General features: G+C 33.5%; 1 protein-coding gene across 2 annotated transcripts in view; it reads left to right on the top strand.

Moving 5' to 3' along the window:
* MELK (maternal embryonic leucine zipper kinase) overlaps window positions 1–17,382 on the top strand; it is a 75,968-nt gene that overhangs the window by 17,510 nt on the left and 41,076 nt on the right. For both annotated transcript variants that reach the window (XM_031937181.1, XM_031937175.1), the window contains exons 6-8: window positions 1,147–1,215; window positions 7,009–7,101; window positions 8,983–9,081. In XM_031937181.1, the coding sequence (XP_031793041.1) occupies window positions 1,147–1,215; window positions 7,009–7,101; window positions 8,983–9,081 (261 nt within the window). The remainder of the gene's footprint in view (window positions 1–1,146; window positions 1,216–7,008; window positions 7,102–8,982; window positions 9,082–17,382) is intronic.

Below are 17,382 nucleotides of genomic sequence, written 5' to 3'. Positions count from 1 at the left end.
CTGAGATGAAGAAGTACATTCCACGTAAAGAGAATGACTTCTTTGAGTGCACAGAGGGCAGAGATGAACATAGCAATAGACACATATGTTAAACATATCTAAGAAACCTAATGAAAGATATAAAAAAGAAGAGCATAAAACTGTAATATATGTTCAGGGTGAAACAAAATTAAGAAGCAAAAGAAAGGCACTTGAATGGAAGGAACAGAAATTTGTTGAGAAATTATGAATAACAGTAATCTTTATACTTAGTTTCAGTCCCTTCACCTCTTTTTTTACCCATATTTCAACAAATTCACTTGGTTCTCAAAGACCCCTCCCCCCCTCCAAGGGCCTTCCTTCACTGTACCCTTGAAACCTTACCATATAACTCAGTCAGCTAAGATCAAGGTGGGGTATGTGGATACTCAGGATGTGATAAAAGCGTTCAGTAGAAACATTGAGGCTAATGGAGTGAGAGGTACATCTAGCCCCTCTGCTAAAATAGGAGATCTTAACTATTTGGAGGTTATAAAACCTTTTGGAAGTCTAGTGTGGCCCATGAACTCTTTCTCAGAATGATGTTTTTAAGTGCATAAAATAAAATATATATGGTAATAAAGGAAACCAATTATACTGAAATACACTTAGCAAAATAGAATTCCTATTAGGTTTGCAATCTGTGGCTCTGAGTCAGACAGATTTTAATCTTCAATGAAGGAGGCAGTGTTATCATTGATTCAAGCAGAATCATTGAATTCTAGCAGCACTCATGCTCTCTGGGTGGAGTTGAGGGGGGGTAGAAGGTTCAGACCCTTAGTGGTTTGGATGAATATTGATTTCTCACTCTTTAATCAGACTTTTTCCTTTGATAACTAGCTTTCCTTCTTGGGACTAGGATGGTATGAGGTAGGGGCAATCCTAGAAGCCCAGTCCTTGACCAGAACTTGTTTATTTTATTTAGTCCAGATTCTCAAGTTCTCTCCTTTTTTACTTACGAGTCTCATCTCCTTAATAATTAATACTAGTGAAGTCACCCCTGCTCCGCAATTACTTCTGCCAAATTTGTTAATCTTAAACATAACTAATAAAGAGAAAAAAATTATAATGTTAATATACTTTGATCAAAAAAACTTAGTTATTAGAAAAACTTTTTTTTTCCTTCAGGAAAATTTGCTGATTGATGAATACCATAAATTGAAGTTGATTGACTTCGGTCTTTGTGCAAAGCCCAAAGTATGTATGATAAATTAACTTATTTTACTTGTAAGTGCTGCTCTTTTGTTTTTCAGTATTAAAATGTTTAATGGATACTATCTCATAAAAACACTGAACTATGGCATTAGAGAAGATACAATTGAGAGGAACTATAAAAAATTGTGTTGTTCTTTGTTTTATAGCTTGATAAACTACTTTTTTTCCTCTTGTGTTTTGATTGACTGTTCTTTGGCCTATTAAATAGTTAAAGAAAGGAGTCTAAATACAAACTATATCAGCAGGAAAGAAGAACATTTTTAATAGCTCTGATTTTAATATAATTAACTTTTTTTTAATAAAGCATTTTATTTTCCACAACATATGCATGGATAATTCTTTGACATTAACCCTTGCAAAACCTTGTGTTCCAATTTGGTCCCACTTCCTTCACCCCCTCTCCTAGGTGGCAAGTAGTCCAATATATGTTAAACGTGGTAGAAATATATGTTAAATCCAGTATATGCATACAGTTTATACAGTTATCTTGCCGAACAAGAAAAATCAAATCAAATTGGAAAAAAATGAGAAAGAAAATAAAATGCAAGCAAACCACAACAAAAAGAGTGAAAATTCTATGTTGTGAACCACATTTAGTTACCACAGTTCTCTCCTGGGTGTAGATGGCTCTCTTCATCATAAGATAAATGGAACAAGTCTGAATCATTTAATTATTGAAGAGAGACATATCCATCAGAATTGATCATCATATAATCTTGTTGTTGCCATGTATGATGATCTCCTGGTTCTGCTCATTTCACTTAGCATCAGTTCATATAAGTCTCCTTGGGCCTCTCTGAAATCAACCTGCTGATTGTTTCTTATGGAACAATAATATTCCATAACATTCATAATTAACTTTCAAAGAAATTTAATATCCTTTGATGGATTCATGATCTGTTCATAAATGATAGGTTCCTTCCATAAATTTGGATCACAACTTTGCCCTGTCTTCTTGTCATATGAATTCTAGTCTGTCATTTCCTGTGATCCTTCCTACAAGATTCTTTCCCTCTAGGTTCCCAATTAGAGATCTTTTGCTAAATCCTTTACTGTAGCATGAATACCAAAGTACAGGCTTTTTGTTTATCATCCTTTTCTTCTGACACGAGCCCACTAGACCTTAAATGTTGTCTTATATACCATTTTTTATAGGTGTATTATGTGTAACTTATTATTGGCTTTCATCCTTCATTTTTTTTTTCCCTTGCTCTTTGGATCACCTACAATTCTTACCAGGATAAAATTGATCTTAAAAAGATGAATTTTTGATTAGGATTATTGAAAGGACTACATAATTTCTCCAAAGAAGAGTTACTTGTTCTTTTTTAGTTTAAATATGGGCTCAGCTCACTGTCCAGTTGAATATATTTAATTTAGGGCATATCTAAGATAAACTATTGATGAATTAGGTTAGCTTACTGTCTATTTGATGTAGCATAATGTGTAATTTTCATTCTTTATCTTAATGGTTTTTCCCTTATGAATTGTTAGGCTGTTTTCATTGGAGTGGCTATAGATCTCATTGAGGAGATAATATAGCATTCTAGCACTCACTTTATTAGTTATGTTTTATGACTTTTTATACTAGTAATCAAAGAACAGTTGAATATTTTCAGTGATTGCTTCTATGAAAGAATCTTTTTGATCTATGCATGGGAGATACTTGTTGGAGGAGAACCTTCTGCCTTACTGAGTCAGATGCTTTTTTTTTTTTTTTGTAATCAGTAACAATTGGATCTTATATTCTTTCTACTTCTCATGTAGTTATGAAAATAAGATCTACCAAAAAAATTGTCTTTACAATTCTGCTCTTTCAAAATCTGCCCATGTTTTCATCAATGAATCCCTTCATGATCACATGGAACATTCATGTTTTTAAAGATGAGAAATGCTTTTTGAAAATTTCATTTTTCTTTTTTTTTAATTCAGTTCCAATTTTTCTCCCTCCTTTCAGTTTTTTTTTGAGCAGTTGAGGAGCAAATAATGTGATCCTTACATATGTTAAGTTATGTAAAACATATTAGTCATGTTACAAAAAAGGCAAAAAAAGTGGAAGTTTTAATTTGTATTTGTATTCCAACAATTCTCTAAGTAGATAGCATTTTTCATTGTGAATTCTTTGGAATTGTGGATCACTGTATTGATCAGAGTAGTTACTCATATTTCTTGCTAGAATGAATGAAAAAAAAGCAATTAAATGCTTAATACATACAATAATACAAATACAGAAGTGAGGTGATTCTTAAGGAGCTTATGTTTCTAATAGGTTTGAATAGTAGCCAGAGAAGAATGAAATCAGTAATGGTGAATAGGATTATGAATCAGCTGAAAGATGAGCTTCTTTCAGAGGCATTGATATTGACCATTACTCTTCCAAGAGCATGAAGTGGGAAGGGATAGAAGGGGCAGGGGTTGGGGGTGGGGGGAAAGGCAAGAAGAAAATGGTATGTTTGGTTGTAGCTGGGTAGATGTCGGAAGCGCAAACTAGTTAGTGTGGTTTCAGGATAAGAGTGAGAGGTCTCATTTGGAGGCAGTATAACAACATCTCTTAGCATAAAGATGGGGCATGGTCACAAGGCTGTGGCCAGCTTCATCTAGTGCCAGGGCATGGCAGTGGGAAGAGTTGATGACAGGGAAAAAATATGATGAGTGGCTAATGCTGGTTAGATGATTTCTTGCCAATCATCATGACCTTGGGGCAGGATAGTAGTTGTCCTTTTCCCCTTTAAAAGAAAGGATCTTGGAGGTCATTAGTCCAAATACTTCATTTTTTTGATGAGGAACTAAGGCCCAGAATTAAGTGACTTGTTCAAAATCACATAGTAAATAAGAGAGACAGCATTAAAACCTAGGTATTGGAACTCCAAATCAGCACCTTTTTTGTTTTGCCACATGGCCCTTTCCCCCCCCCCCCCCCCCCCTTTTTTTTTAAAAATTCCTTTGGAATCTTCTTTTTGAGAACCTGAAAAAGTGAAGTCAGGATCTGAGTGTCTTTAAATTCAATGTGGCTTTAAGCTTTTCTTTAAGCTCAAATGTGACTTTTCTTTATTGTCAATCAGTTGTTCTTTACTTTGTAATCTTAAGTGCTATTGCTACCTCTTCATAGTGTACATTGGTTACTGGAATAGGCCTAAATTCTGGAGAAATATACTTGGGGCAAGGATTCTTAAAACAAGGTGTTAACTCGGTGGAATTGATAAGACAATGGTTATCTACTTTAGCATGGTAATTGATAGTTTTCTACTTCAGTATGATTGATTTAATCTTAGAACAAATAATGGTTCCCTAGTGATATAATGATTGGCTTATACTCAGTATGATGAATTGATTTAATTGTAATAGAGTATTTAAACTGGGGACAAACTTGGCCACAGAGAAGACTTGACCAGCCGCATGCTTCTCCTGCCTTCATCACTTCTCCACTAAGACCACTGGTCTAGAGATCCTCCAGAGAGCTAGTCTGGACACTATATTTTAATCAATCTAGGCAGTCTTCATGACCTTCAAATACTGCTGAGTATACAGGACTCACTTTGTCCTGTTGATTGTGTGATAGTGTGAACTATCAATCACCCTGTTAAACTAGATAACCATTGTCTCATCAGTAAAATATAACACCTTGTTATAAGAATCCTTGCTTCAAGTATATTTCTCCAGAGTTCTGACCCATTACAGGTTACAGAGCTGTTTGAGTCCAAATAGTATGGTTATACTGTCATTGATTATGAAGATTAGTTGCTGTAGAAACACTGGCCAATTTAGATCATTTCAGTAATGGTTTTGTCCTCTGACTCCAGGGTTAATATTCTATATACACTGTACTATCTAGCTGCCCTATTACTAGTTTTGTTTATAAATACTCTTGGAGCAATATTGTTTAGGAAGAATACATTGTATAAGCTTTTGGTAGGATTGTTTCCTCCTCTATGAGATCTTATTTTTTAAGGCAATAGTGATTATATTCTTCCACTATTTTCTGTCATGCTTTGCAAATCATCTTATATTTTAAACAGTGAAATCTTCATTTGGTAAAGAGAGTGGCTAAGGTGGTTTCTGGGTACTTTTGGTCATTTGATCATGGTGCTTGTTTCCACTTAGTAAAGAGTCCAAATAATGGGTACAATCATGGTCTTTAGTTTCATTTAGTTAACAATTTTCCAGAGGCTACAGGTAATTTAAATTGGTAAATTTAGAACTACTGTTTTCTGGCCTTTATCTTCCTAATTTGATGATAGCAATTTTGACCTTTGATAACTCATCAGTTGACCTGATTGTATAAGAACAGCTGAGAATGACCCATTTCCCAGTAACTAACTAGTTTCCTATCAGTAATTAGTCCATTTCCCTTTTTCAAGATGTTTTATGTTTATCTTGTTAAATGCCGAACTCCGTCTTAAAGAAAAGACTTACAATATTTAGACAAGCAATTTCTGAGTAATGTGCAGGACTTTTTTATTCTCTTTACTTTTTTTTTAGTTGTCAAATTTTTTTCTAAGTTCTTTTTTCAGTTTCCTATGCTGTGTCTATTAAATACCAAGCTTTATGTTGATTGGTCTCACAGGTTCATATATCTCGAGATAGAAGGGACATTAGAGACCATCTAATTCTATCTCCTCATTTTACAGAGGAGGAAACTGAGGAACAGAGAGAGTAAGTAACATAGGTATAAAGCATCTGATGCAAAATTTGAACCTATGATCTTTAATTTTGAATCCAGTGCTTTCTCCCTGATGTTCTCAGGTTCACTGGTAGAATTTTACCATTTTATATTTTACAATAGACATTGACCTATAATGATCTTTTTGCTTATATTAATCACAATTACTTTAAGATTAGAAGACCCAAGATCTCATAAACTAATGTTTCTTATTGCCTTTGGATATATAATGAAACCAGCTCTTTTATTTTCATTTTCAAAAAGAACCCAACCTGTGAGTTTTTTTTAATTTTTAGCTGTAACTTCATTGTTTTATTTGGATGAATGAAGCATTTATTAAGTTCTTAAATAAATAAGCAAAGTACTAGGTTAAACATTAGAGATACAAAGAGAAAAGCTAAACGGTTCTTTTCTCAAGGAGCTCACATCCTAATGTGGGCCATAACACAAATGGAGGGTTTTAGCTATAAGTCAGATGGAAAGGTACCATGGTGCTTAAGGGAAAGCAGCAAAACGGATGGCAATGACTCTATTTTTATGTTACTTTCACTGTTAAAATCATAAGTGTTTGATATTTAACTATTTATTAGTTAGAGGACTTCAGAAGAACTTTCTTTCCTGGATCTTTAGTAGTCATGGCTGTAGCTCCAGAGGAACAGTGGCCAGACTGTGATGACAGGGTCTTCTTCCTGTATGGTGACTGTGGGCCATAGATTGGAAGATTTGTCATCCCTAAGAGTCTTGGGTTCAGAATCTTGGGCTAACTCCATGAGGGTCAGAGGGGAGATGGTGGTGGCTGAACTTGTCCAGCACGGGCAGACTCCTGTCTCTCCCCAGGATGCTCCCCAGCTTCAATGAAGCTGATTTCTCCACCCATGAGACCCCAGAAAGTTATTTTAATTCTCTGCCTTTCCCTTTATATGCTAGGAAAAAGAACCACAATAACTCTGAGTATGTGATTCCTCTTAGACTAAGAGGACTGTGTGGTTAGGATGCACTTGTCATGAAGTCAGAAGTCTGATTTTCTTTCTCCTTCATGCCCCCTAGTTTGTTATATGTTCTAATATCTGCAGTATGTCGAATCTTTTATTTTCAATATTCTGTCTTTTCTTCAGAGTAACAAGGATTACCATCTACAGACATGTTGTGGGAGTCCAGCTTATGCAGCCCCTGAACTAATCCAAGGCAAATCCTATATTGGATCAGAGGTAGTATCTATGTACTCTTATAGTTGTTATTGTTTTAAAGGTTAAGGTACTATTCTGGTTTGGGTTTGTGGCAAGTTGCCAAGGGAATGCAGGCCCTCCATGAGCCACTTAGCTAAGAGCACAGAGAAAGACTGTTCTATGGCCATAGTGTTACCATCTATTTTATAAATGGCTACTATTAAGCATTTACAAAGGAAGATTGGCCAAGAGTATGTAAACAGATCATTACCACCACAGGGGGGAAAGTTCAAAATGTGCATTGTAATGACACTGGGTCCTTCCTGTGTATGAAAAAAACCAGCTTCATTATTATGTTTTTTTTTTTTTTTTTAACATGGAAGGAAGATGTGAAGGGAAAAATTTGAAAGTTCAGTAACACATATAATATAGTAGATATTTTACAAATTGGCCTATTAGAGAGAGGAAGAGCTAGTAAGAATGTAAGCTCTTCCAGTAAATTGTAAAAGCCAAGGACGAGTTTGGTTTTTGTTCTTTAGAGTCTAAAAGCATACTGACTTGTATATAGTAGGCACTTTATAAATGGATGTTCAGTTGTCATTCATACATCTGATAAGTCATCATTTTCTTTTTTACCAATTTATTTGGATGTTACCTTTTATATCTAAATCATATGTCCTTTGGGAGCTTGCCTTAGTATGAGATGTGAGATATTGGTCTAAAACTAATTTTTTCAGTCTATTCCCTGAGTTTCCCAACAGTTTTTATCAGTGGTTGAATCCTTATACCAATAGTAGTGGTCTTTGTATTTATCCAATACTAGGCTACTAGGTTTACTTTTATGTTTACTTTTTTTTTTTTGGGGGGGGGGGGGGGTTTTTTTGGGGTTACTTAGAGCTATTCTTTTTTTTTTTTTTTGGCTGAGGTAATTGGGATTAAGTGACCTGCCCAGAGCCACAAAGCTAGGAAGTATTAAGTGTCTGAGGTCAGATTTGAATTCAGGTCCTCCTGACTTCAGGACTGGTGCTCTATCCACTGCACCATCTAGCTGCTTCTTAGAGCTATTCTTTAAAAAAAAATTTTTTTTAACCATTTTTACACCATATGAATTTAAAGACCAATAAAATTAATAAAGACCAATAAATTGTTCTTTGAATAAATTGTCATTTGAAAATGAATGAATCATTTTTCCCTGTGACATTTTTGTCCAAAACATTCGTCCTTGGATATCACTTTCTTCTCTCTCCTTGCCTCCCTCCTTCCCTCCTTCTCTCTCTCTCTCTCTCTCTCTCTTTCTCTCTCTCACTCACTCATTAGTTTGCTTGCTTGTATTTATATCCTTAATGGCTGATATACAGCAAATGTTTAATAAATATTTTTTCCACTTATTCTTTTGCTATCACGTAGTATTTTCCAAATTTGACATTGTTTAAAAATCTGACCCTTAAGGCCTTGGTTTTCTTATTTGAAAAATGATTCAAACTAAGTCTCATAATTCCCTTCCAGTTCTAAGTCCATACTGCCTATTTGCTGCTTTTGCTGAGGGAAAAAAAAAAGCCTAATTTCTTGTAGGTTTATATTATGATTTTGTAGATGATTGCTAATGATTTGTTATAGTATCTCCTTAGGTTTTAATTTGAAATTAATTACTAGGATTGAAATTAGTTACTAAGATCATTTCAGATTAACAGTAGTATCTATTTAATCCCTGTTTGACTTTTTGACATGTTTTTGATAGGGTAGAGACCTTATGTCATCTTAAGCCTATAAGATATAAGAATTGGCTTGAACTTCATAGCCCTAACTCCTTTGTTCTTTGCATTATCCAAACAGTGAAGAGGAAATTACTTTATAGTACATAAAAAGATTTATTGTTAGTCTAAAATTTGTCTTTAATTTTATGTGGGTGTTTTTTTCCCTTAGGCAGATGTTTGGAGCATGGGAATTCTCTTATATGCACTACTATGTGGATTTCTACCATTTGATGATGATAATGTAATGGCTTTATACAAGAAGATCACTGTAAGTACTATGTGGTGAAATTTAAATGAATATTTTGCATTTTAGGTAGTTGTTTAATATTGAGCCCAAGTGGAAAGTAGTTTATCTTATAGATTGTGCATACTTTGAGGGATCTGTGATCACATCCATGTGAGTACTCTCTAATGGAACCATGTAATTCATCTGTGCCGCCTTATCCTTGTTCAAGTTCTTTAATAAATCTTCAGTAGACATTCCCTCAGCACGCTAGGGTCCTTCCTCAAACTCTTGTTGCTGTACTAATGGATTATACAAACTTTACATTCCCTTTCCCTCCCTTTCTATTCTTTTTTAGTCATGTCACTTTAATAATAAATAGCCTTATGCCACTTGTCCTTTGCCTCTCTATTTCTCTTTTTTCACTAGTTAAAAAATATTGATATTGATATTTTTTATTTTTATATTACCTAGATTTCCTTCATTTCCCTCTTCTCAGAATACCATTCTTTAGAACAAAGGTACTAGCTTTTAATTTTTAAAATACATGCAAAGAAAGAAAGTTTTCAATATTCATCCTTGCAAAACCTTGTGTTTGGGGCAGGTAGGTGGTGCAGTTGATAGAGCACCAGCCCTGAATTCAGGACGACCCGAGCTCAAATTTGGTCTCAGACACTTAACACTTCCTAACTGTATGATCCTGGGCAAGTCACTTAACCCCAATTGCCTTAGCAAAAAACAACAACAACAAAACCTTGTATTCCAATTTTTTCTTTCTCTCTTCTTCCATTACCACCCCCAAAAAAGCAAATAATCCAATATAAATTAAACATGTGCAATTCTAATTCCACATTTATCATGTGCATAAAAAAAAAATCAGATCAAAAAGAAGAAAAAATGAGAAAAAAACCCAAGCAAACAACAACAAAAAAAGGTGAAAATCATATGTTGTGATCCACATTCAGCCCCATAGTCCTCTCTCTGGATAATTGCTTGTTATTGTTGTGTACAATATTCTCTTGGTTTTACTTACTATACTTGGCATCAGTTCATGTCAGTCTCTCCAGGCCTTTCTGAAATCAAAAGATTTTTTTTTTAAAGTAAGAGAAAAAAGGAGGGAAATTCAACAGTTAATCAGTCCATTGAAAAAAATCTGATGGTATATGCAGCATTTCATACCTATAGGCCTTCCCTTTCCCCACCTCTGGAAAGGAGTTGGGAAGAAGTGTCTTTTATATCTTCTTTGGGGCTATGCTTATTTGTTTAATTTTGTAATATTTGTTTTCTACTTTTTTGTGACTTAAATTGTAGCCATTGTGGATATTGTTTTCCTTGCTTTACTTCATTTTGCATTTGTTCATTCAAGTGTTTCCAGGCTTCTCTTTATTTTTCATATTATTGGGCTTTTTAAAAAATAAGGCCCAGTAATTCCTTCCACAAATTATCACAATTTAATTGATAAGCATCTACTTTTTTTGCAGTTCTTCATAACCACACAAGTGGTATACATATTTTGATGTATAATCTCCATTGGTTTGTTTGTTTGTTTGCATGAATTAGTTCCTTTATTTTATTTTATTTTATTTTATCTTTATTTATTTTTGCTGAGGCAATTGGAGTTAAGTGATTTGCCAAGATTCACACAGCTACGTAGTTTTAAGTGTCTGAGGCCAGATATGAACTCACGTGTTCTCTTGATTTCAGAGAGGGTGCTCTATCCTCTGTGCCATTTAGCTGCCTTTCTCCCTACTGTTTTTTTTTTTTTTAAATAGGTTTTTGTTTACAAGATATATGCATGGGTAATTTTTCAGCATTGACAATTGGAAACCTTTTGTTCCAATTATTCCCCTCCTTCTCCCCATCCCCTCCCCCAAATGGCAGGTTGACCAATACATGTTAAATATGTTAAAGTATATGTTAAACACAATATATGTATACATATCCATACAGTTATTTTGCTGTATAAAGAGTTGGACTTTGAAATAGTGTACAATTTGCCTGTGAAGGAAATCAAAAATGCAGGTGGACAAAAATAGAGGGATTAGGAATTCTATGTAGTGGTTTATAGTCATCTCCCAGATTTGATTCATCTCATTGATGAAGAGGGCCACGTCCATCAGAATTGATCATCATAGAGTATTGTTGTTGAAGTATATAATGATCTCCTGGTCCTTCTCATTTCACTCAGCATTTCATGTAAGTCTCTCCAGGCCTTTCTGAAATCATCCTGTTGGTCATTTCTTACAGAAAAATAATATTCCATAATATTCATATACCACAATTTATTCAGCCATTCTCCAATTGATGGGCATCCACTCAGTTTCCAGTTTCTGGCCATTACAAAGAGGGCTGCCACGAACATTTGTGCACATACAGGTCCCTTTCCCTTCTTTAAAATCTCTTTGGGATATAAGCCCAGTAGTAGCACTGCTGGATCAAAGGGTATGCACAGTTTGATAACCTTTTGAGCATAGTTCCAAATCGTTCTCCAGAATGTCTGGGTGTATTCACAACCCCACCAACAACATATCAGTGTCTCAGTTTTCCCACATCCCTCCAACATTGCGTATTATCTTTCCCTGTCATTCTAGCCAATCTGACAGGTATGTAGTGGTTTCTCAGAGATGTTTTAATTTGCATTTCTCTGATTAATAATGACTTGGAGAATCTTTTCATATGGCTAGAAATAGTTTCAATTTCTTCGTCTGAGAATTGTCTGTTCATGTCCTTTGATATCAATTGGAGATTGGCTTGATTTCTTATAGTCAATTCTCTATATATTTTGGAAATGAGGCCTTTATCCGAACCTTTGACTGTAAAAATTTTTTCCCAGTTTATTGCTTCCCTTCTAATCTTGTCTGCATTAGTTTTGTTTGTACAAAAGCTTTTCAATTTGATATAATCAAAATTTTCTATTTTATGATCAATAATGATCTCAAGTTCTTCTTTGGTCATAAATTCCTTCCTGCTCCATAGATCTGAGAGGTAAACTATTCTATGTTCTTCTAATTTATTTATAATCTCATTCTTTATGCCTAGATCATGAATCCATTTTGAATTTATCTTGGTGTATGGTGTTAAGTGTGGGTCAATGCGTTATTTTCTGCCATACTAATTTCCAATTTTCCCAGCAGTTTTTGCCAAACAGTGAATTCATATCCCAAAAGCTGGGGTCTTTGGGTTTGTCAAACACTAGCTTATTAAATAATATATTATATAATTTAATACTATATTATTTACAATATATAACATATATTAATATAATATATTAATTGATTAATATAATTTATATTTTAATATTAATATTAAAATAATTAATATAATATATTAATATATTATAATATATAATATATAATTTAATATTATATTATTATATAATATAAATTAAATATATTATATAACTCCTTTATATTTTAAGCACCTTGAGGACAGGGATAGTATTTTTTTTTATTAAAGCTTCTTATTTTTCAAAACATGTGTGGACAATTCTTCCAACATTAGCCCTTGCAAAATCTTGTGTTCCAATTTTTCCCCCCTTCCCCCACATCCTCCCCTAGATGGCAAGTAGTCCAATACATATTAAACATGGTAGACATATATGTTAAATCTAATGTATGCATACATATTTATACAATTATTTTGCTGCAGAAGAAAAATCAAATCAAACCAGTTAAAAAAAAAAGGAAAATAAAATGCAGGCAAACAACAACAAAAAGATTGAAAATGCTCTGTTGTGAACCATGCTCAGTTCCAGCAGTCCTCTCCTTGGGTGTAGATGGCTCTCTTCACTGAACAATTGGCACCAGTTTGCATTATCTCATTGCTGAAGAGAGCCACGTTCATCAGAATTGATCATCATATAGTCTTCTTGTTGCCGTGTACAATGATCTCCTGGTTCTGCTCATTTCATTTAGCATCAGTTCATGTAAGTCTCTCCAAGCCTCTCTGAAATCATCCTGCTGGTCGTTTTTTACAGAACAATAATACTGTTCATATTCATATGCCACATTTTATTCATATACCATAATTTATTCAGCTTTTCTCCAATTGATGCTCATCCATCCAGTTTCCAGTTTCTTGCCACTACAAAAAGGGCTGCTACAAATATTTTTGCACATGTGGGTCTCTTTTGCAGGGATGGTATTTTATCTCTTTGTTTCCCCAGCCTTTAGCACAATACTTGGCACCTAGTGCTTAATAAGTGTTTGTTTATTAATTGTTTGAATTTTCAATTCTTTTATTATTAGTATTTGTAGATTTTTTTTTCAAATAGTTGTTGATAGTTTGTTGTTTTTATTTTTAAATTTCATGTTTGTATCTTTTTACTGTTATTGGGAATTGACTCTTTCTCCCTCCCCCCAACCCCTATATGTATATATTTATTTATTTATTGAGGCAATTGGGGTTAACTGATTTGCCCAGGGTCACACAGCTAGGAAGTATTAAGTGTCTGAGGCCAGATTTGAACTCAGGTTCTTCTGACTTCAGGGCTGGTGCTCTATCCACTGTGCCACCTACCTGCCCCTCATATATATATTTTTAACAATTCATATATATGTTATTGATTATTAAATATATGTCAGAGAAATTTATTTATAATTTTTTCCCAAGTCATTTGTTTCCTTTCTAATTCTGTCTGAATTCCTTATATTGGTACAAAAAATTTTTTCAAATTGATGTCATCTTAATTGCCCATCATATCTATGTGGCACAAGAGAGATTAGATTTTTTATTGGTTTGAGAACTCATTCTATACATAGTTGTTGAGGATTCCTCCTTTCCTTCTATATTTATGGTAGAATCTTTTATGTTTGTAGGTCATGTTTCCATGTGGAGTTTTTTGTTGTGTGTGAGAGCTGTTAACCAAGTTCTGATTTCTTTCAGACTGTTTTCCAATTTTCCTAGCAGTTTTTGTTGAATAATGAATTTTTAACCCAGTATTTATTTTTGTAACTGTACTCATAATTCCTTTTGATGACTTGGTGGCTCCAGATATTTTATACGTGCTTTGAATGAAATTTCTTTTTTTTTTTTTTCTTCCTTCTGGTTTTGTTCAGGTTGATGGCTTTGCATACTTTTTTGATTTGCTATTTTACTGAAGTTATTAATTTTCATTAAATTTTCAGTTGTGTCTCTAGGATTCTTTCTTATTACCTGAATAAACGGATAATTTTATTTCATTTTTTCCAATACTTTCTCAATTTTTTTCTTTTCTTTTTGTAGCTAGCATTTTTAGAATTATGTCAGTAATGGGGACAAGAGTATATTTCTTTTACTTTTGATTTCATTAGAAAGCATCTGTAGTGTTTTTATCTCTCTTTTTTTTATTACCTTAAAAATGGATTACTTCTGTGTTTTGTTTTAGTGAGGCAATTGGAGTTAAATAATTTGCCCAGGGTCACACAGCTACTAAGTGAGGCTGAATTTAACATCTGATTCTAGAGTTGGTGTTCTATCCACTGCACCATCTAGCTGGCCCCCGTTTAGTTATTTTTAACATGAATCTGCCAACCATTGTATCTTGTCAAAAGGCTTTTCTGCATCTATTAATTTTTATTGGTTGGGGATCAATATTGTGTATAATGTTGTGCATTCCTGATACAAGTCAAACTAGCTTATAGTGTATACTCTTTTAAGATATACCTTCTTTGGCAATATTTTATTCCATATTTTTGATATTTATTGAAGATTAATTGCTCTATTGTTTTATTTCTGTGCTTTATCTCTTCTTATTTTAGGGATTAGGACCAAAAACGTCTCAGAGAAGCAATTTGTTAGCTTTGTATTTTGGCTATGACATTCTTCAGTGATTTTACTTTGGAATGTTTTTCAAGAAGTCATTGGTTGATTCCATTTTTATTTTAGTCTCTGATTCTAAATCTGATCAGTTTTCTTTTGTTAGTTTTTTGATGTCTTAAATTTTTTGTTTGGTTATTTCTTTATGAGAGGTGATTCTCAAATTCTTTTTTCTTAACAAATTTTTTATGGTAAGTAGTTTTTAGTGAGTCTTTCATACAAGAACATTTTTTCAGTCTTTTATGTTCTGATATTTATTGTCTTGTGGAGTTATTCCTCTCAATTGACTCTTTAGGGAATCCACTTGTATGAGATTTTCCTACCTTTTGTTCTACACGATTTATTCTTTCAGTTTTTCATCTGAAACTCTCATTTGCCCTTTTATATTTTGTATCTTGATTTATATCATCAAGCAACTCTTCCCCTCTATCCTTCCCTCTCCCCCCAAAACTCTTATAGTTCATGTCAGTTTAATTTTTTCTGGATTGGTCTCTTAGGTTTCTTGATTCATTTTTCCATTTGTTTGGTGCTTTATTCTGTTTATTTAAATTTTCAGCTTCAGTTTTCAGATTGGGATTTTGTGTTTGGGTCATTCTGCTGCATGCTTTTGAAATAATCTTACTTAATAATCTTGCAGAACTTTCTGAAAATTGATCATTATCTCTATTGCTCCTTATCAAGTGATATTGTTTATAATCTATCTTTAAAAGAAATTAAAATAATTTTATATTCTAATTGGGTGTTTCCCTTTGTTCTCAGATCTTTCTGCTTAACCATGGGGTCCAAGTGTTTGATAGTTAAGCTGTTTTCTAAACTTTTTTGCCTTCTTTATTATATAAAGCATAGGACAAATCTTCAACTAAGAGGGTGAGAAAAAAGCATTTTGAAACACTTGAAGAGATAGAGATTGCAAGTAATCTTTTTTGGGGAGTATCACTTAGGGAGGTAAAAGAGGATTATCTTGTTTCAATGAGGGTTTTTTTGAAGTTTAAAAAAACCAAATATATATTTGTGGTAGATGTAGTCAGTTTATTTCAGCATGTGTAAAGGTACAGAAGAAGAGGATAGTAGGACTAATCTGGGACAGGTTTTTTTAAAATCATAAGGAGCAATAAGATAGAATTGGTGAGGGGCAGTAAAGGATTTGAAAGTTGAAGAAAATATGAAGTTGAACTAGTTAACTATTGGGTAGATACTGGCTAAGGCTGAAATGAAAGTGAATTAGAAGCAGAAGTTACTGAGGAGTTGAAAGATTTTTCATGAAGATGAAGAATAAGAGAGGTGAGACACATAGGTAAAGACGGAATGATAGGTTATGATAAGAAAATGATCAAGTGAAAGTGATAACCATTTTAAAAATGATTTTTTTAGCTCCTAGGTATGATTCCTTGGTGAATTCTTAAATTAGTTCTTACTCAGATAACATAATTTTTGAAGAGATCATTGTATTCTTAAGTATGGTTAGAAAAATATTGTGTTTTATCATGTAACGAGAAGGAGGAATCACAGAAGGACAACCTGATTGTTCCACTGGTCCCTGGGAAGTACTGAAACATCTAGAAGACCTTTAGCATATTGGATAGATTTTGTACAGAGATTTTTTTTTTTTTTTTTTTTGGATAAAATTTTTGTGGTATGAGGTGTGGATGGGCTGAAATCAGTACTGATGGAGGGAGTGTTAATGAGTTAATAGATCCATTGTAGTACAGATATACCTAGTTTTGTTGTGCTTTGCTTTATTGTGCTTCACTGATTTTGAGGTAGTTTTTTTTTTTTTTTTTAAACAAGGTTTGTGGCAAACAATTCAAGAATTTATCAAGTTTGCCGGTACCATTTTTCTTGTGCTGACATCATATTTGTGTCACATTGTGGTAATTCTCACAATATGTCAAAATTTTTCTTTATTATTATTATTATATCCGTCATGGTAATATGGCAATGATCTTTGGTAGTACTTTTGTGATTGTTCAGGGGTACCATGTATTGCACCTATATAAAATGACAAAACTTAATTGATAAATATATTGTATATTATGAGTACTCCACTGACTTACCATTCTTGAGTCTCTTTTTCTCCTTGGGGATCTCTATTCCTTCAGACACTAGAATATTGAAGGATTACATATACATAAGCTCAGTTGAGAAAGCAGAAGCAAGGTTGGAGAAGATTGACTTCAGTTTTGAAAGAAGTTCTACTCCGGGTAAGATGCAATTAAATAGCATTGATTGCTACAACAAAATCTTTCGTGGAAAGAAGAGTCAATTGATGTGGCATAGTTCACTGTCTCATTTTAACAAATTGTCACAACCATCCCAATCTTTGGCAACCACCATCCATCAGTTAGCAGCTCTCAACATCAAGGGAAGACCTTTCATGAGCAAAAAAACTATGACTTGCTGAAAACTTCGATGGTGATTAGGTTGTTTTGTTTTGTTTTGTTTTTAGCAATAAAATATTTTTTAATTAAGGTATATATATTGTTTTGTTTTTAGAATAGCACCTTTGCATGCCTAATAGGCTACAGTATAGTGTAAATGTAACTTTTATAT

This window comes from Sarcophilus harrisii, chromosome 1 (assembly GCF_902635505.1).
Source record: "Sarcophilus harrisii chromosome 1, mSarHar1.11, whole genome shotgun sequence".
Lineage (NCBI taxonomy): Eukaryota > Metazoa > Chordata > Mammalia > Dasyuromorphia > Dasyuridae > Sarcophilus > Sarcophilus harrisii.
The sequence above is the reverse complement of the archived record's forward strand: the minus strand, read 5'-3'. Positions and strand labels throughout refer to the sequence as shown.